Here is a 20,941-nt window from a genome sequence, read left to right as displayed (position 1 = left end):
CTATCTATCTATCTGTCTATCTATCTGTCTATCCATCTGTCTATCTATCTATCTATCTACCTGTCTATCTATCTATCTCTCTATCCATCTATCTAAGTACCGACTGGATGCTGCCTCTGATCTTATTTTACAAACTGAATGAAGGAATCGTTTATTTTAAAGGGAAGCAGAAATGCTAGCACTGCCTCAGTGTTGTTGCTCAGTTCAGCCTCAATCACCTCCACAACATTGAGTGGCAGTCAGAACCTCAGTGTTTCATCACAGTAGAAGTTCATTGAGCCGAGTTCACTAATATTTGTTCATGTCTGTCAATGTTCTTGTGGGACTTTTTTCTGTGTGTGTGTGTGTGTGTGTTTGTGCGCGCTCGCACCCATAATCCCAAGTCTGGTTGGGTGTACATGTGTACATTTACGTCTGTGTGTATGTGGTGATTTTGTGTATCCTTTGCTGGTTGGTTTGAGAATTTTATGGAGGATAGATTCTAACAATCCCTCACCTGCTTTGCCTCAGGTATGTAATTATATTAGTAATAATCAATTGTCTTGGGTGTAAACGTGTAATAACATCACAATGTTCCTCCTCTGCTCGTTTATCTGGCACTTGAGTGTACGGAGGGGTGTGTTCACTTAGTTGAGACCAGAGTGCTAAGTTACTTTGTTTTAAGCTGCTGTAGAAAAACTCCATGTGTTGTGTAGCGATGCCTGGTGAACAATAGTCAGTGAGTGGACTGCCTGTGTGTCCTAGAACTGAAGGAGGAGGTGGTGTACTATGATGTGTGTGAGGATCCGGAGGAGCTGCAGAGCATGGTCCACGCAGATGCCCCCCCAGCACAGACTCCTGCTGCTCGTCAACTGAAGACACACCTGCAGACCTTGGAGGCCAAGAGAGGCAACATCTGTGCCCAGCGAGCTTACCTCCGCAACAAAAAGGTGCCGGTCAAAGGAGTTCATAGCAGAATACATCAGTGTCTCTCAAATGTCCTAATAAATAGTGATGTTGGAGAGCCCCTCTCCCTGAAACAAGACCAGAGCTCAGCTCCATTGTTAAATGTAAACTTGACTGAAGAGTTTTTTTCCCATTGCTGTTTTTTTTTGGTCTCTCAATGTGTTTGTTGGTGAGCTGGATTACAAAGATCTACTCACGGCACTCGGTGGAGGGGTGAGCCATGGACCACATTTCCATGCAGTTGTCGTATTTCATTGACTTCAACATTGTGACAGAGGTTGTTTGATTTACTATTTCGACCTGAATGACAAAAACCAATCATACTTCTTGTTATAGTTTTGAGTTGTAAGATTTCGTTAGGTCTCAATGGAGGTCTGCACTCCCCGAGTGGTTGTTTACAGTCACAGAGGCACATCTGGTATTGAAAGAAACTTTATTGCTGAAAACGCACTGGAGAGAATCCCCTGCTAGTGGACTCCCATGAAGAAACCCACACACACCCACGGGGGACAGGAGATGACTCTATAAATATTTAACGAGACAATAAAAATGACAAACAGGGACATGGCGAGGTGGCAAAGTAACAGCATGGCGCAGTAATGGGCTTTTGCTGAACTATGGAGGACATAGTTGTTGTCACATGGATATTACATGAGTTCCTCTTCCCCCATTGACCTGTCAGAATTAACTTCTGCAGTCACTTCCTCCAAGTCAGCCACTTGTCTGCTGGATCCCATCCCAACAAGCCTCCTTAAGGATGCCTTCCCTCTAGTCAACACTTCTATATTAAATCAAATTAATCTTTCCTTAGTCACAGGTTATGTGCCACAGGCCTTAAAGGTGGCTGTCATCAACCCTTTACCTAAAAAACCTTCTCTTGACCCAGATGTGTTAGCCAACTATAGGCCAATATCCAACCTCCCCTACATCTCCAAGATCCTTGAGAAGGTTGTCCTGGAGCAGTTACATGAACATCTGCACAGCAACGAGCTCTTTGAAGCCTTCCAGTCTGGATTCAGGGAACACCATAGCACTGAAACAGCACTGGTCAGAGTCTCTAATGATCTTCTTATAGCTTCAGACAGAGGTCTTGTCTCTGTGCTTGTCCTTTTGGACCTCAGTGCTGCATTTGACACCATCGACCACAGCATCCTGCTACAGAGACTAGACCATGACATTGGGATTAAAGGAACTGCCCTAAAATGGTTTAAGTCCTACTTATCTGACAGGTTTCAGTTTGTTAATGTTAATAATGACCATTCGGAGTATAGCAGAGTTACATATGGTGTACCACAGGGTTCAGTTTTAGGACCGATTCTCTTCACTCTTTACATGCTCCCATTAGGTGACATAATCCGGAAGCACTCGATCAACTTCCACTGTTATGCAGATGGCACACAACTTTACTTGTCGATGGAGCCAGACGACACAAGCCAGCTTACTCATCTGCAAGACTGCCTGAAAGACATTAAATCCTGGATGTCTTCTAACTTCTTAATGCTCAATTCAGATAAAACTGAGGTAATCATTTTTGGACCTAAACACCACAGGGACACACTCTCTAATCGGATCACTCCTCTAGATGGCATCACCCTAACTTCGAGTACAACTGCAAGGAACCTTGGGGTCATTTTTGACCAGGACCTTTCCTTCAGCTCCCACATAAAGCATGTGACTAGGACCGCCTTCTTCCATCTGCGAAGTATCGCTAAGATTAGGAATATCCTTTCCCAGAGTGATGCTGAAAAACTGGTGCATGCATTTATCACTTCTCGGCTGGACTACTGCAACTCTCTCCTGTCAGGATGTCCTAAATACTCTCTAAAGAGTCTCCAGCTGGTCCAGAACGCTGCAGCGAGGGTTTTGACGGGAGTTAAGAAGAGAGAACACATCTCTCCCACTTTAGCTTCTCTCCACTGGCTTCCTGTAGGATCTAGAATCGACTTCAAAGTCCTTCTGCTAACTTATAAGGCTCTCAATGATAAAGCTCCATCCTATTTGAAAGAGCTCATTAGTCCCTACTGTCCGACCAGAGCACTCCGCTCCCAGAATGCAGGTCTTTTAGTGACTCCCAGTATCAATAAAAACAGACTGGGAGGTAGAGCTTTTAGTTACCGGGCTCCTTTACTGTGGAACCAGCTCTCTCCATGGGTCAGAGAGGCAGACACTTTAACTACGTTTAAGTCCAGGCTTAAGACTTTCCTTTATGACAGAGCCTTCAGTTAGGACTGGTTCAGGTAGCTCTGAACCATTGATAGCTATGCTGCTACAGGCTTAGACTGCTGGGGGACACATCAGGTTACATGGAGCCCTTCCCTCCTCTCCCCTCCTCTCCCCCTCTCTCCTCCTCTCCTCCCTGCACATTTTTGGAACTGTCATTACCATTACTTGTTGCACTTTGTAGTTTGGCCTTGGTGTCTCGCAGTCTCTCTGTGTTTCCACAGATCCACCAGAGCCCCAACCGCCGCCTGCATCGCCCCCCCCCCCTCTTATTCCCTACTGTTACACCGGCCTGCGCTCCCCTTCCATGAACCAGTCTGCCATCCAGTCCCCCATCAAGCTAGCTTGCTCTCCCTGCCTCCCCTACCAGAAGCTTCCTTCTTCAGCTGTTAACATTTCCGTGTTTCCCACATTTTGTATTGTAAACTGTTTTCTTGTCTGTAACAACATCTACTGCACGTCTGTCCGTCCTGGGTGAGGGATCCCTCCTCTGTTGCTCACCCTGAGGTTTCTCAGATTTTTCCCTGTTAAAAGGGTTTTCTATGGAGTTTTTCCTCAGTCGATGTGAGGGTCTAAGGGTAGAGGATGTTGTTATGATGCCATGTGAAGCCCTTTGAGTCAAACTGTTTGTGAAAACGGGCTATACAAATAAAATTGCCTTGCCTTGCCTTGCCTCTTTGGTGTGTGTTTTAGGACCAGTGCATGGAGGCCCACAAGCAGAAACAGCTTGCAGCCACAAACAGATCCATACTCTTCACCCAGCACCACCAGATCCACCTGGTATGTCACCATGGCAACCAGACACCCACAGAGATGCTCCCACACCAGCAGAAGCTGCTAATGATCCAGAATCCAATTCTCTGTCTTTCTCTCCCTCTCTCTGTTTGCCTGTCGCTCTGCAAAGTTGCCCTCACTGTCTCCCTCTGTTGTCTGCAGAAACGACAAAAGAGGAAAGAGGAGGAGCAGATGAGGAAGCAGTGGGTCGACCAGGAGCGCGAGAAAACACTGACGAGATTACGATCCTTCAGAGAGGTCAGACGCACCCGCTTGTTGTCTCTGCTCTGCTTCAGCATCTCCTCCCTAATAAGCCCCAGAGCCTCCTGCTTCATACTCTCGTACTCAGTATCTCACATTTAGAATTCAGTTACTCAGGTCCCACATGACAGGAAGTTCCTGTCATGTGGGACCTGGAGCGAGCAGGGGGGAGAGGCCAAAGGAAGCATTGCTATGTTACACAGCGTCAAAGCTTTCAAATGGAGAGTCGCTGTGATCAGCAAGGATTCCACAAATGTAGATGCCAAGGAGCTGTGATAAAGACTCTGCTAGAAAAATATCTGACAGTAAACTTATCGTTCCTCGTTGCCTTCATGCGTCATCGGATCTCTCTGCTCCCCCGTTTGCCCACAGCAGCCAGGTAGACATCAGCTGCATCACCTGAAATCCTCTCTTCAGCTGTAAATATTGCACGCATCAGCTAGCCTACGAGCAGATACGGAGCTCCGTCAGTTCAGCTCTGATTTCCGAAAATATGTTCTGCAGCTTTTAATCATTTCGTGCCGTCTTCCTTAGCTGATAGTTTGCCCAACTGATGTGGGACTGTGAGACTTAATCAGTTCAAGCAGCACTGGCGGAGTTCATCCTGCAGGGTTGTCACCGTGCTCCTGGCGGTCACCAAGTGAGCGCCGTGCACCCGGCTGAGAAGCGTTTGTCTCATTTTAAACTGTCAATAATCAGAGAAAATGTCTTAATGCCGTCTTTCTCCTTCTCTCCCTCAAGAAGCGGCAGGGCCAGTACATCCTGAAGACTCCACAATCCAGGATGTCTCCCACCGAGCTGCCCTGCGCTTCTCAACCACTGTCCATCATCAGCCTCGGCCCATCCTCCACCTGTACTGATGGACCCTGCACCATCCGCCCTGCAACCAGATGCAAAAAAACACCCAGGAAGCAGCCTAAGGATATCCCTGTCCAAATCTTCTCTGTACCCCCACCACCTTCAGACATCCCCGCTGCACCTCCACCTCCTCCTCCTCCTCCACCTCCTCCTCCTCCTCCTCCTCCTCCTCCTCTCTTACCTCCTCTACCCCTCAGTGAGGATTCACCGCTGCCTCTCAGTGAAAAAGAGCTTCCTCCTTTTCCAGCCAAGAGCATGCTCAAACAAAATACAGGTGAGAGGGGAGTTCCTTACAGTCTGCTTTCCTCTCCTTGGTGTCTCTGATAAGTGGACATCAGAAAGTCACTTATTGATCATCAGTGAGTCATTTTTAGCCTCCGAAGCCTGCACTGACATCTCGAAGTTAAAAGCAGCTCCCAACTTTTAAGTTTAAGTGAAATTCTTAAGAGTTGGCCCATCAGAGCTAAAAGCAGCTTCAGAATCTGCAGGGTCATGAAGAGGACTCAGAAAAGCACAACCAATCAAGACCAAATCACTAATCATCCAAACATGGCTGCAATGTAATCACTTCAACATTTGAGAAGCTTTTCAGTAGGACCTACCTTCTAAAAAGATATTCCATTGATCTTGCAGCATTATTTCAGGGTTCCAAATGTTCCTGTAATTATGTTCTTTCTTTCATCTGGAAGTTGTGCGAGAAGGAAAAGATGTTCTTTGGTTTTTCTCTTGCATTTGTAGGGCATATTGTTACGTTTTATCTGCCATTGTTGGAGTCTCCTTCAGGATAGAAAGGCAGCATTGTGCACTGGGATATGGCCACATTGATGGCTGCTAACAATCAGCGTAACTAAACAGTATATTACTTTTGCCTTCACGTCTCATCAGTGATAGTTTTGTCAAAAAGTCTTCAGTGGAATATCGGAACATAACATCTCTTTCTAGAGTACTTCTGTGCTGGCCTCACTCACGGACACACGCCCTATCAGATGACACTGTGGGCATCGTCCGTCAGCCTGCTCCTGAAACTAGAACAGTCCTTTTTCTCAGTGTAAGATTTCTCCCAGTTCCCAGTTCTCCAAAAGTTGCTCCCAGCAGCTTTGTGGAGGTTGGCAGAGGAAACTGAGCCATTAAGTTTTAGTGGCATTTAGAATCAACTCAGATGTTCAGTGATTCTGGGTCCTGGGCTATGAAAAGTGTGAGTGGATGAAGATACTAGAGTATGGATGGATGAAGATTTGTGTTTCTCTGATGGCAGAGAAGGCTTTGTTTATTTGTTCCACAGAGGAGAGTGCTTGGAGCGTCTGTCTGCCTGTCTGACTGACTGTCTGCCTGACTGACTGCCTGGCTGGCTGGCTGGCTGGCTGGCTGGCTGGTTGGCTGGCTGGCTGACTGCTCGTACATGGTGTTCTGTCTTAAATTCCCATCTTCCCCCATGAGAAAGGAGGCGGTATTTACTGCAGTTCTGGACCTGCTGGTGAACCCACTCTCACCCCCAGGGAGACAGTTATGTCCAACACACCCTCTTTTTTGAGCTGGACATCTTTGAGGATGACGTGTTGCTGTAAAAGTGAGATTGTGGGAAAGTTCTGGTGAAAATGTTCAGGCTGCTTAATCAGCAGCGAGGTTAGAATACAGATGTCTCATCTGCATATTTGGTGTTTAAGGTGGTCGTTGTCTTTCTTCAATGTTGCGTTGCCATAGGAACAATGGATGAAGTCTTAGCCTCACTGCAACGCGGGCAGATTCAGCTTCGGAAAGCCCCCGTTCCTGTGACAGCGCCCCCTGTGGAGGACTTGAGGAGCAATCTGCTTTCTGCCATCCGACAGGGAGTCACGCTGAAGAAGGTGAGACGTTCCACTGTGATTTCCTCTGTGCATCTGATATAAAAGCACATGAGGGGGAAATGCTGCTGCATCACCAGGCGCATGGACACCAGCTCCTGCTTGTCCAGCTGCTGCAACGTTTCAGGCCTCCGCAGGTCTGATGCTGACTCAGCCGGCTGGCTCGGTATCGGCAACAATGACCCAAGAATTATTCAATTCACTTTTATATTGTTGTTTGTCTTTGTGCTGTCATGCATCAGCAGAGCACCGGTGGACCAGCTGGCTGCAATTGACATGGAGAGAGAGAAAACACTGCTGTGTGTATCTCTTGGCACTTGTACTTGATTATTACTCAAATAATATTCAATGATTATCCTTTAGTTTGTTTTTTACATTTTTGCTCTGCAGAGTCATTCAGGTAGCGCTGCCTTAGACGTCCGTGTCAGAGCAGAACTCAGTGTAGACTGACGGGGGATGGTTTTCTAAACCCAAATGGTGGATGAGATTTTAGGATTAATCCCAAAAATGAGGGTTGTTGTTTTTTTATGCCTACAAAATATTGAGACGAACATTTTTGTTCATGATAAAAATCCCCCTCCATGAACTGCACTTGTAGGATTGTTGATGCGTTAATGCGGTCATTAGAACAGAGTTAATGTTTGGCTATGAGAGACAGCTTTTGAAGATTACGGTCAATCTGCTGGTTCTGAGTGTTGAGACATTGAAGATTCCTCCTCTGGAGAACAGAAATATGTCCACTTAGTTTGCTGCCAGCCCAGCCGAATGCTGTAGACCTCAGTTTCATCCAACCTCACCTGCTTTTGCTGAGCAGAGCCATCTGCTGAATGGTATATTTAGACTTTTGTTTATTGTAGCAATGTGCCATCGGACACATTTCTATGTGAGCAAGTAGAGCAATGTACTCTGGTGTCACAGCTCTAATAACGGCTGCTCGGTTGAATAGCATAATTGCTATTATTAGATCCTCGTGTTTTTCCTGCTGCGACAAGTCACAGTGTCTTTCGGTTAAAGGTACCTGGTCGAAGGTGACGTGACCTGAATGTCGTGTTTCTGTAGGTGGTTCCTGCACGCGCAGAGGTCCAGAGCAGCAGTGACAACGAGCTGGAGCGCAGCATCAAAGCTGCCATGATGAGGATGAAGAAGGTGTCAGCTGACTCTGATGAGGAGGACGGAGGAGATGAGGAGACACAGAGCGCAGACTGGGACAGCTGAGACACTCAAACGAATCCACCCTGCCCTGATTTCTGCTGAGCTATATCTTAAGTTGCTGCCAAATCATCACCCCAAAAGCTGCTTCTGTATCAAAGACAGAATTATGCCTCCTCTGAATTTAATACTGTGGTTTTCTGAAGTTGTTGGTGCCATGTAATCATCTTTTTCTTCTCTGAGCACTTTGCGTATGTTGCAATGCATCCAAAACTGTTCAAATTCAACGGAAACAGTAAGCAGTAAAATGAGGATTTGAGTCTCCCCTGAGCAGTGGAGTTTGCAGAAATTTGAAACGGAGTGAGCAAAGCTTTGAGCTGCAGCGCTCATGTAGAAGAAAAGCCAGGCAGTACTACTGTGTGTACTGTGTGTACACGATTGAATTTCTCCCAACCGTGTCTTCTGTGAGACTCAATGGGGGAAGCCAGAGCTGCCGGCAATCACTCCGTATTTGTTCTCTATATTTATACCATTATTAGTGACTCACTGCTACAAATAATCTGAACTCGTTGCTCACACTAAACCCTTCTGACATCCGTTATCGTGAATGTAATTTAACTTGAAATCTGACTTGACTCTTCCCAAAAGGGCTGAGAAAAACTAACTTTGTATTCCCAACCGGAGGAGGAGGAGCGATGTCCTGCTGCAGTGTTTTTGGTTTTCTAGTCAGAATCGTGTGAATGCGTATAGTCCCAATTGAACATGAGATTCAATATTTTTTTTCCCGGAATGATGCTACCAAGAGTGACAAAAGCACAGCTCAGTGTCTCTGCTCAGTGCCGAAACCTCACGACAGCTTGCTGACGAACTTTGTACTTTGACCTCTGACCCTGTGGCACCAAGCACTTGCCTTACCTGCAGCTGTCAGAGAAGTAAACTTATGGTATTGTGTGGTATCCAGTAATAAAATGTACATTATTATATGTTTTGAAATTTTGAAAGCTGCTGCACTTTGTTTGAAAGGATTTGAATAAGAGTGTGTCCATTGTGTTATGGGGGGGGGGGGGGGGGCACAGAGAACACTGCTGTTCTAAGAATAAAACACATGAGATCAAACACACATTGCTCTTCTTCCAAATAACCGTTTCTTCTCACACGTGTGAATGTGTGTGTCCCTGATCTCCACGTGTGATCTGGCCAGTTCCAGGGCTTTGAATGAGTCACATGATCTGGTGAGGTCTTACTAATGTGTGACAGTGACCCTGTGTGTGTGTGGCCCACATCTGGATGACTCATGTTGCAGGTATCTTACTGTGGCAGCCACCGCACTTGCATCCTCAGCCTGTTGTGATGATGTTTTTTCAGCTGGGAAAGCTGCTGTAATGGCTGCTTTTGAGCATTGTGTGTGTGTGTGTGTGTGTGTGTGTGTGTGTGTGTGTGTGTATGACAGTGGGCTTTTAAAAAAATATTAAAATAATTCAAGTTGGGTCATGTTCCTTCAGGAAGACACACAACAGAGACTGTTCAAGCACCCCCCCCCCCCCCACTGATTGTCAACATGAAATCACACAGTCCTGTTACTATGGCAACAGGAAGTGTCTGCGGTAGCGGCCTGCAGTGTGATTCTCTTTGACACATGTACAGAGTAGCATTGTCTCTTAATGAGGTTTCACCAACTTGCCCACTCATTAGCAGTCAAACACTGAGTGCTGTCTGGAGGGTTGGGGAGAGGTGCCTTAAATTTAGTCTGACAAGAGGTGCAGCAAGGAGTTAGCATAAGCATCAGGTTGTGCCTCAAGTCTGTAACCCAAAACTGAGGGCTAAGTACACCCTGTAGTGTGTTAGAACAAATTTACCCAGAAGGCCATTTCATGAACGAGTTCTTCATCGTCCTTGTGTCACACTGAACTTGGACCTCACTATGCTAACAAGATCTCAGGGACAACAGCGAGCAGCCTGTGACCCTTGAGTCTCGTCGTTGGCACGCAAGTGTTGGCTAACCAGAATGAGTTGTTCCATCAATCACTGGTTCTGCAGGTTAACTGTCAGGGCGGCACGGCGGTGCAGTGGTTCGCTCTGTTGCCTCACAGCAAGAAGGTTCCAGGTTCCAGTCCCGGCTCCAGCACAGATCTTTCTGTGTGAGTCTCCATGTTCTCCCTGTTCCTGTGTGGGTTCTCTCTGGTACTCCAGCTTCCTCCCACAGTCCAAAGACATCAAGAGGGGACGAGGCTGATTGATACTCTAAATTGACCATAGGTGTGACTGTGACTGTGAGTGTGAATGGTTGTCTGTCTCTATTTGTTGTCCCTGTGATGGACTGATGACCTGTCCAGGGTGAACCCCGCCTCTCACCTGACGGCTGCTGGGATAGGCTCCACCCCCCTGCGACCCTTAACAGGACAAGCGGAAGAAAATGGGTGGTTTACTGTCATAAATGCTCTGGTTTCCCTCTGAGCAGCCTTTCAAGGTTCATGTAAATGTGGAGACACTTCATGTTAAGTCTCAGGGGACCCTGGAGGAGCAGGTGGAGTCTTCCTTTAAGAATGTGACATTTTCTGTCCCCATTTTAATCAGCAAAATACCACCAGATATCCGGGAGGCACAACAGCCACTTATGATCCATTAATCAGGAAATATTCTTTCAAATCTTCGTGAAGAAGAAACAAGTGAGTGCTTCATGTTTTTGCTTGAAAGCTGACATATAGTTCAAACATTGGAATTGTGTTCTTATTATGAGTAGTTTAATTCACTGTTTCTGCCTGAGTGTCCAGTTGAAGTTGTACCAAAGAGACTAAGCGTGTCCTGCTGGTGAAAATGAAGCCATGATGTTGACAAGTGAGAGCCATGATCAGACTCCACAGGTTGCCAAAAGCAAATATTCGATCAGTTCAACAGATGTCGACAATTTCTGGTTTGATTCATAAATGTTCACATTTTCTGCTGTTGTAGATTTAATATCATTGTTCAAGTTCTTACTGGCTCAGCTGGGAGGTTTCACCCATCACATGAGGCTCAGGTGGTTCTTTTCATCATGGACATTTCATTATCTTTAAAATGAAAAGGGTTTATTGCAGCTTTTAAATCCGATCAACTCACTCAATTAACAGACTAATCACATCAGGCCTGAATTGATTTGACTGAATATTTAATTTCCACTTTGATGCACCTTTATCAACCAAGCCACTCCAACGGAAGAAATTGAGTCCCAGCAAGGAAATGTGGAAGGGTAACTAACAACTGGGTGATTAACTGGAGGGTGGAGGTGGAATCATCTCTCAGTCACTCATTCACATGGTTATTTATCAAGAAAAAAGGAGTGAGTGGGATTAAGTTGCCACGGCAACATGTCCGCTGATCCACCACTGCAGTTATTTCCTCTGTAGGGTTTTTTTTTTTTTTTTTCCCCAGCAGCAAACAAGCTGTCATGTATTTCTGTTAATTGTTCTGATTTCAGAGAAAAATTGTAGTGCCTGTGATTAAACCCCACCTCATTTGCTTTGGTTCCATGTCTTCGCCAGGATTACAGCTATATTTAGTGCTATGTAAATCAACATCAGAGAAAAGACGCGCGCTGGCGGAGCTTCTGTGCTGGATCCTTGATGTGATGAAGCTCTGTAGGTTTGCTTCACCTCCTCCTTATCCAGAGAAAGTGCCTCCAGACTCTCTGAGTGTCAGGCATCATTTTGTGCAGTCTAGCTTCTCTTCTTCCACACCCACCCCTTCTACGCCCACACCACCAATTTAACTGAGCGGGGATACAGGAACCCTCCCCTTTTCTTTCCACTACTCTCTCCAACTTGTGGCTCTGCGCTACTTCAAGACAAATGGAAACCAGCAGTGTAATTAAACTAGAGTTTAACAAGTGTCAGTTCTATGGAACAAGAATGAACAGACATCACAAGTTTACATGAGGCAAAAGGAAGAATCACACTTATCTGGGTTTAGGAGACATCGGAACACTTCAGTGGGAAAATAAGCCCAAGTCCCTTCTACGTTATAGATCACATGACAGCTGTAGACGTACATCAAAGCAGTACTCTCTTAATGTGCTCTGACCTTTAAAAATAGACTGTTGTGTATAAATGTGGCCTTTGACACTGCCCTCTGTGATAAAATCTCCCAGGCCAGATGATTTGGTATATTTCATATTATTGTACATCTGTGGAGGCATCGTGTTATTAAGTTGATTGACTTTATTCTTACAAGAGACTCAGAGGCACCAAAAGAAATATATATATATATATATATATATATATATATATATATATATATATATATATATATACACATACATACATATACATATATATACACACACACACGTATATATACACACGTATATATACACACGTATATATACACACGTATATATATGTATATACACACGTATATATATGTATATATACACGTATATATATGTATATATACACGTATATATATGTATATATACACGTATATATATATATATATATACACGTATATATATGTATATATACACGTATATATATATGTATACACGTATATATATATGTATATACATGTATATATATATATACATATATATACACATGTATATACATATATACACATGTATACATATATGTATATATGTATGTATGTATGTATGTATGTATGTATGTATGTATGTATGTATGTATGTATGTATGTATATATATATACATAAATAAATAACAAAAACCAAGAATCTCTCAGGGTTGTAGTGAAAAGGCCATCTCAAAGTTTTGACATTATTCGTTCACCACGTCCCTTCACCCAAACATAACCACCACCACAAACACAAGTGTGTAGGAAGCACATCAACAGCCTTGGAGAGATGTTTGTACTGCAAATGGACCAAAATATGACTGACCGCACACGCGCGCGCGCGCGCACACACACACACACACACACACACACACACACACACACACACACACCATCCTTATCATAGAAAACACCCATGGCAAAATGGAGCTCTGTTCAAAGACAGCTGAAGCTGAAGAGTCCCCCCCCCCCTTCGTGCCAATCAGCAGGCTGATGGCGCTCATGAAGACCCCAGACGGGAACGCGCGTTCTAGTTGTCCTCCGAGGGCTTCTGTGCTAACGCCTGTTCGTCATTTGGCCTCAACAGATTGTCAATATGGATTTGCCTTTGTTCATTAGGAACAATGTTGGTTTTCATCAGGTTCTCTCACAGGAATAAAGTTATTGTTATGGTGAAAGTCATTACTTGGCCATTTCTCCTTGCCAGGTAGGATTAAACTCACCTGGAGGCACTTTGTGTCACGGCCAGTTGTCATATATGTGCATATAATCTACAGAAGTACAACTGTCTTCTAACACACCTGAGATAGACGAGGCAAGAGCAAAGGCCGTCTGTAGAAAGATGTCGTCTCTAATTCTCTGTGGGGGCAACGAGTGTTAACACCAATTATTACTGCAGTGGTGCCATTGGTCGGTGGCAGCGGCTCTGTGCTCTTTGTCTTAGCCCTTCAAGTCCCCTCTTCCTGCATCCCCTCAGACTGCCTGTGCACAAGTCCTGCAGCCTTCAGAAAAAAACACAGATGGACAGAATCTTAAGAACCCACCACCAGCTTTTAAAAGCCTTTTTTCCTCCTCAGAAACAGATAAATAAGCTCCAAGTGTGACTCTTAATTAGGTTTCAGAATTGTCGCACACAAAAACACAAAAGTCATTTGGTGGCGCACGCTGGTCCCCCATTTCTGGTAAGTCTGCCAGTGTGCCTCTCCTCTCCAGAACATGGTTGTGTTTGTTAGAAGCCAAAGCCGATGATTTCTGAGTGGACATCACTTTGGGGGAGGAGGTGCCACACAGTCTCTGCCCTGAAGACATAATCAAGTGAAAGAGTCGTACCTAACCTCTGAATCTTTCAGCTCTTTGCCACGTGTCTCAGTTATCGACGCCTAGCTTGGAGAGACCCTGCCTGAACTCATGCAGCTCGTCTATCTTTCCATCCAGAATATCCATGAACTTCTTCAGCTCGCCCTTCATGTTGCTCTGCTTGTGCAGACTGTCCTCCACGTCCATCTGGAGACCCCCGATCCTCCCCTCCAGCTCTTTGTTCTGCACCTCTGCAGCCTGGGGAAACAAGCGCACAGGCAAATTAAATACCTCTCATTAAACTCACTTCAGCAATATCTGCTTTAGTTTTGACGTCAGAGGAACTTGGACCTGCCTCCAAAAGGCTAAAGTGTGTTTTTGCACACCTGGAGACCGGGGGAGGGGGAGTCTTTCGAACTAGCAGGCCACACCAGTGACACATTAATGCCAGAGCCACCATGCAGGGAGGGGTTTAAAATAGGAGCGCTAAATGTGTGTTGCGCCAGCATGACTGTATTTTCCAGCTGGCTCCTGAGACTTGATCTCCATGTGGGGTGTCATCTTTAAATAGCGTCCGGGCCACAAACACGGCTTTAAAAACTGAAAACAAACCTGAATGTCAGGAGGGGAACTATGAATTAGCAGCAGGATAGCAAATGTATTGGGTCTGAATGAACGCTGGCTCAGGATAGATGGAGGTATTTGAGAAATCCTGTTGCTCTGTGCTTTTCCTCCGTTTAGACAGCGCTTAGATAAACGCTGCTTCATCCAGCTGGATGTGTCAGACACAAACATGACAGCTAAGCTTTGTCAAGCACAGGAACTTCAGGCATGCACTGTTGTTTTATTCTCCTCCTGGCCCAGCTTGAAAGGCAGCACATACATGAAATCTTGAACGATCAAATCCGGCTCTGAGTCAGCCAGAACAGGCCAAGAGGAGCGTCACGAGCGGAGCGGCTCATGTCAGACTTGGCACTAACAAGGCATGCTGTCGTTCAGCAGGCCTGGCACTTCTGATTTCACATCTCCCAACCCGACTTGAAGAACAGGTGCTCTTTGTTACAGGGAGGACGGATGGCCATGGGTGTGAATCCGAATTGTTCCGGAGTTTCGCTCACACCCATCATCGCCTCGCAGGCAAAACACACACACACCTTCACAAGCGTCTAATGAATGAATGTCTAATGAAACAACTGCTGGGGGAGTACCTGTGCTCAGGGAGAGAATACCCTCCAAACCAGCTAAAAGCTCCCTCTGCACTGCACTGGGATGGGTCTTTATAAATAACTTTTCGAAGCACAGTGTGTATTACTGACTCACGACAGGAACGTTGTGTCACCAGCCCTCAGACGCACTGAATAGAAAGTCTCGCTCTGTCTGTTACAGGAGCATCACGTCCTCACGTGTGCTGGAGGCTCCCTTTCTACTCCGCTGCTCTCCATCCCACCTGAGACACGCCGGCGTTTGTGGGATTTCTGGCTGCTTGAAACACACCTGCAGTTTGGCGGTGATGCTCTCACACTCCGCCATGAGCTGAGGGATTATCTCCGCCTGCTTCCTCAGGTTCTCCAGTTCCTGAGAAATAAAGCATTCAGCTGTCAGCTCAACAAAAGCAGAGGATTTGTTTTTTTATTCAAGTACACTCTCTTACACAGTAAAACTATAAATAGTACTACGCACCTTAAAAACTACAGGCCGCTAAGCCTTTTTTTTATGATTATTCTGGGAGGCAATAAGGTTTTATTCATGATATGAGAATGAGTTTCTTTTCAGTCTTTTTCATCGAGTCTTAAAACACATATTTGCTGTGAAAGTGCATTTAGTCGTTTTTAATTCCAGCATCCTGATCCCTCAGTGACTCAGGGATGAATTCGTTTCTAGCGATGTGCCAAAATGTTAATGAGAGTTCATTCTCCCATGAATGAACGAGGATAATAGCACAAAATGAGAGCTTCCAATTAAACACAATTTTTTAGAGGGGAAAAAAAAGACACGGAAAAAGAAAGGAAGACTCGTTCCTCTGCGTTTGTTTACTCTGAAAATCTCACTGCTGAACTTTGAAGAAGATGCAACGCACTTCCCAGCCTCTGTTACAGCTTCCAGTGCGTCCACACCGGCTAATGATCAGCCCACTCTTTGTGGTCACCTGCTGTCTTGCGTTAGCTCAAGGCTGGTCAGCGCAGGGGTCAACGCTAAATAATTCATCCACACTTTTTTGGGTAGGGGTGTGGGGGTGTGTGTGTGTGGGGGGGTGAGTGTGGGCGGCAAGAAAATGCGAGTCATTGGCGTCCAAGCCTCAGTGTGAGCTTCATCAATGCGCTGCAGCAATAAGAGTCAAAGCTTTAGGGCACATCTATCAAAATCAGCTGTGATGTAAACATTCTGGTCACACAGCTCTGGAAAATCCCTGACAAGCTTTTTATCTCTGGACTGTAGGTGGTCCTCGTACTGCACAGGTATTAATGACAGTTATTCATAAACAAAATAATAATACATGAAATAAGACAAGAAAATGAAGCCATGCATTGTTGAAGGCGTGGCAATATTTCGTGGGCTTCTTTTCTCCGGTTTACGTGACTGTTTGGCCGTTGATCCCCTCAAACTAAGAGCAACATGAAGACTTCATCTCAGCCTCGGGGAGAGGTGGGCAGACTTTTGGAGACAGAAACATCAGCGCGATATTAAAACTTGTGGTTTTGTCTTGTCCACATTTATTGACGGACAGAGAGCGGCTGCTCTGTGTTCGGTTCACACATGAATGGATGTTATGCCCTTCAACCTGGTGAAACCCGTGACCCAGTTTAAAAGAGAAAAAAAGCAAGACTTTGGTAGTAGCCATTTGTCTGCAGACAAGAACCCCATTTAACCAGCAGTGAGCAAAGGTCAAAAGACTGTGTGGCTGTGCAGGGCTCATCCTCATTAGGAATAACAGCAGCATTAGGCTGCGCTGAGCTGACGGCTAGTTTGGATTATGGATAACTGATGGAGGAGACATAAGGCAATACTGCTAATGGTATTTGCGCCTAAATTCCCTGCTGCTCTGATTAGAGACAAAGTCAGTGGATGAATCTACATTCATCAGCCTAACTGCGTTGACTGTGCCAGAACAGGGTATCAGCCAAATTACTGAGAGTAGAGGCGCCACAGAAAGTAAAATAAAAATATAACAGTGGCTTGTATCAAGGTCTTTGTTCAGTCGGGTAGTGACCCAAAAAGGAACCTGAGATCCTGAGGACAACACTCATAATTTACATCAGAGATGTCATCACCTCCCGAGGGAGCAAAGTGGTTCTGAGGAGGAACAATGGCAAAGTGCTGGATGAGAAAGATCGGTATCGTTAGGGGATGAGGAGGTGAAAGGCAGCTGGAAAACCAGAATTTTTCCCGGGTGTTGAAGGGTTGAGGCGGCTTGAGTGAATCCAAAAGCAGCTCCAGACGGCTCACCTGCTCTTTGTCCTGCAGCTCAGTCTCCAGCTCCTGCACTCGTATGGTGAGCTGGGCGTTTCTCTGCTTCTCCTGGCTGGCTTCATTACACTGAGCTTCCAGTTCTGCGATCTAAAGGGAGAGGAGAGCCTCCATCAACACGAGTTGGACATTTTTACTCGATAAAGCAGTCAATGTGATAGCAGACACCCCTCTATCTGTTCACACACACATGTTTGGAATACTGAACATAATGTAAAACTAGTAGAACAGCTGTCCAGCTGCTGCAGGAACAACCCACATAGACTGAAACTCAGAAGATTCTATTAATAGTGGAATGCTAAGCGACTGGTGTGGGGAGTGAAGCAGCTAACAGAAGAACTTCAGTCTGGTGGAGAAAATGAATAAATTAACCTCCATCTGATGACTCCTGTTCATGACTTCACCTCCCTGCAGGACTCAATACCAGTATTACCTTTTCCCTGAGCATGTCACTCTCCTCCTTGCAGGCACTGAGTTGTTTCTTCCAGCTTTCCACATTGGCTGAGGAGTCCTGCAGCGCGTCCACCAGCCTGGCATTATTTTCTCTTAAAGTCTGCAGCTCTGTTTCCCACTTCTTGGCATTGGTGTTGCTGCCAGACAGGCACAGAGAGCGAGAGAGAGGAAGTTTCAGACTGGTTAGAGTTGAAACGCCTGGGGCTTGTGCCCACTGACATGACACATAATGCTACCAAATCCTTCCAGCCATAGCTGTTTAATTAACTGGATGTACAGCACGCTGTCACTTTCGACAAGAAAAAGAAAAGAAAGAGGTGGGAACCGTCTCAAAGTCCTAATGAGCTGCAGCCCTGATATCAAACACACGGCTGTGTTCATGGGCCAGGGGGATCTTATCTTATCAATAAGGCTGGAGAGGCTGGGGTATAAATATAGTTATGTATGCATCTGCCCCCGTATGCATGGCTGAGCTCGAGTGTGCTGCTCTCCATCAAATGTGGACAGACCTGCAGCACAGCATTCTGTAACCTCAGCTGATTCAGAGCTGCGCTGCATTTCCACTTGATTCCCCCGGCAGGAACATCGATGAGGCCCCCGTCTTTCACACCACAAGTGTTTAGCACTTATGAACTTGCACCATGATGTGTTTAGAAGAGATGAAGTTTTACTGTAAGCCCGTTTATAAACCTATGTGGGAGTGGTCAGTGCTATTGTGGTGGAAACGACCCTCCCGAGACTCACCTGGCCTCCCCAAACGACAGTCGTTGTGAGGTGTCAGGGAGTTTCAGGGGTGGTCGTTAGGGAGTTTCACCGACCACTCAGATGCTAATGGCCTGTGCTGGCAGCAGCCGTTCCACATGGGTCTTTCAGCTGAACTCTTTGGGGAAGCTTTGAAAGGACTTGGTTGTAAATAGGTGAAAGGAAATGTCGCAGTCTACCTCCTCTGTTCAAAGATGGTTTCTCTATCTTGACGTGGATGGCTTCCTTAACTCCTCTTTCAAACCATCTGTCCTCTCTGTCGAGGATTTGGACATGGTCGTCCTGGAAGGAGTGGCTTTCCTCCTTGAGGTGGAGGAAAACCGCTGAGTCCTGTCCTCCAGAGTTGGCTCTTCTATGCTGGGCCATGCGCTTGTTGAGGGGCTGTTTGGTTTCCCCTATGTAGAGATCCGTGCAGGCCTCACTGCATCTGACAGCATATACCAGATTGCTTTTCTGGCTGTGAGGGGTGGGATCTTTGGGGTGAACCAGTCTTTGTCTCAGAGTGTTGTCTGGTTTAAACCAGACAACACTCTGAGACAAAGACTGGTATATGCTGTCAGATGCAGTGAGGCCTGCACGGATCTCTACATAGGGGAAACCAAACAGCCCCTCAACAAGCGCATGGCCCAACATAGAAGAGCCAACTCTGGAGGACAGGACTCAGCGGTTTTCCTCCACCTCAAGGAGGAAAGCCACTCCTTCCAGGACGACCATGTCCAAATCCTCGACAGAGAGCACAGATGGTTTGAAAGAGGAGTTAAGGAAGCCATCCACGTCAAGATAGAGAAACCATCTTTGAACAGAGGAGGTAGACTGCGACATTTCCTTTCACCTATTTACAACCAAGTCCTTTCAAAGCTTCCCCAAAGAGCTCAGCTGAAAGACTCATGTGGAACGGCTGCTGCCAGCACAGGCCATTAGCATCTGAGTGGTCGGTGAAACTCCCTAACGACCACCCCTGAAACTCCCTGACACCTCACAACGACTGTCGTCTGGGAAGTCCAGGTGAGTCTCGGGAGGGTCGTTTCCACCACAATAGCACTGACCACTCCCACATAGGTTTATAAGCTGGAGTTTCCACACTCTTCACTAGAACTGAAGAAGCCTCTCGGATGAGAGGTGAAACGTCTTCAAGATAAACTTACGTCCAGTTGACCAGAGTTTACTTCGCTTCGATCTACGATGACCTGGATGAATGAGAACCTACACAGACATGTAAGCCCGTTCATTTCATCACATGCAGGCGCATGTATCCTCGCCAATATTGGTTAGGGCTATCAGCGCCCTGGGAGGAAAGAGGGGCGTGGTCTGCACGACCTCGGCAATCTGACTGGACAAAGCTGACCTGTGATGGTTGGTGGAGGCTCGTCCAATCACCTGCTGAGGTCTATTTAAGAAACTGTCATTATGAGAGGAAACTAACAAAAGTTTCATTAAGATTGATGTGGAAACTCACCCAATCAATCACTCCTCAGTTAATCTCTACTGGACCGTTGGGTCTCTTACGTCACCATATTTATTGAATCATAACCTCGCCAAAGATAAAGTGAACATGAACGACTCCGATATTCATTGGATTTGCCTTTGTCTTTGAATTTAATCGGCATTATTGCCTGAGAATGGATGCCAACATGAAAAAAACAGGTCAGTAATTTTTGTTGTTGCTGAGCAGAGCTGCAGCAGGTCAGAGTCCAGAGTCGCCACAGTTTGATGAGCTTGTGATGTTCTGGGCTTACATGAATTCCATCTGGAACCACAGCTGCCATTTCATGGAATTACTAATTTCATTTTTGCACCTGGATTATAAAACCAAATGGCCGAGAGAAGCAGCATCACCTGTCAGCTCATTCCTGAGCCTTCGGAGACATGATATTACTCCAGCAGCAATAAAGTCTAGACAGCATGTTTGAGAACAGTGTGATGCAAAAACAGAGGGCAGTAATAAATACTGAGAGATCCAGGACTGCAATCTGTTTATACGTCTATTACACTGAATATGTGGTCAGTTTACTGCAGTAATTTTACACCGTCATGAGGGAACCGCATGGCTCATGCCAGACTGTAGACTGGGTAAAACTCATGAGCCTGGCAAACGCATTCACAGAATTCTCTCGAACTGCTTGTAACCAGTACAGATCCAGGGTCTTGACTAGTCCCTCTGTCTAGTCCCTCTGACTAGTCCCTGTCTAGTCTCTCTGAGTAGTCCCTCTGTCTAGTCTCTCTGACTAGTCCCTCTGACCAGTCCCTCTGACCAGTCCCTCTGACCAGTCCCTCTGTCTAGTCCCTCTGACCAGTCCCTCTGTCTGCTCCCCATCACCAACGCAACCTCAGAAGCTCCAGACAAGTCAGACACTCCGTTTTTGTCTGCTGGG

The 20,941-nt window shown here is 45.9% G+C and overlaps 2 protein-coding genes across 3 annotated transcripts in view; one reads left to right on the top strand and one right to left on the bottom strand.

The window, feature by feature from the left end:
* Positions 1-9,041, top strand: part of whamm (WASP homolog associated with actin, golgi membranes and microtubules) — a 19,476-nt gene extending 10,435 nt beyond the window's left edge. Inside the window, exons 6-11 of the mRNA XM_086225098.1 lie at positions 745-929; positions 3,859-3,945; positions 4,102-4,197; positions 4,942-5,332; positions 6,760-6,902; positions 7,959-9,041. Coding sequence (XP_086081224.1) covers positions 745-929; positions 3,859-3,945; positions 4,102-4,197; positions 4,942-5,332; positions 6,760-6,902; positions 7,959-8,114 — 1,058 coding nt within the window. The 3' untranslated portion in view covers positions 8,115-9,041. The remainder of the gene's footprint in view (positions 1-744; positions 930-3,858; positions 3,946-4,101; positions 4,198-4,941; positions 5,333-6,759; positions 6,903-7,958) is intronic.
* Positions 9,042-12,653: 3,612 nt separating this feature from the next.
* Positions 12,654-20,941, bottom strand: part of homer2 (homer scaffold protein 2) — a 28,894-nt gene continuing 20,606 nt past the window's right edge. For both annotated transcript variants that reach the window (XM_086225066.1, XM_086225058.1), the window contains 4 exons: positions 17,788-17,944; positions 17,334-17,444; positions 15,384-15,464; positions 12,654-14,147 (listed from right to left, as the gene is read on the bottom strand). In XM_086225066.1, the coding sequence (XP_086081192.1) occupies positions 13,959-14,147; positions 15,384-15,464; positions 17,334-17,444; positions 17,788-17,944 (538 nt within the window). In that variant the 3' untranslated portion in view covers positions 12,654-13,958. The remainder of the gene's footprint in view (positions 14,148-15,383; positions 15,465-17,333; positions 17,445-17,787; positions 17,945-20,941) is intronic.

This window comes from Aulostomus chinensis, chromosome 2, assembly GCF_037954235.1.
Source record: "Aulostomus chinensis isolate RoL2024-O1b breed Wild chromosome 2, RoL_Achi_v1.0, whole genome shotgun sequence".
Taxonomy (NCBI): domain Eukaryota; kingdom Metazoa; phylum Chordata; class Actinopteri; order Syngnathiformes; family Aulostomidae; genus Aulostomus; species Aulostomus chinensis.
Note: the sequence above shows the minus strand (reverse complement) of the source record. Positions and strands in the feature narration are given on the sequence as shown.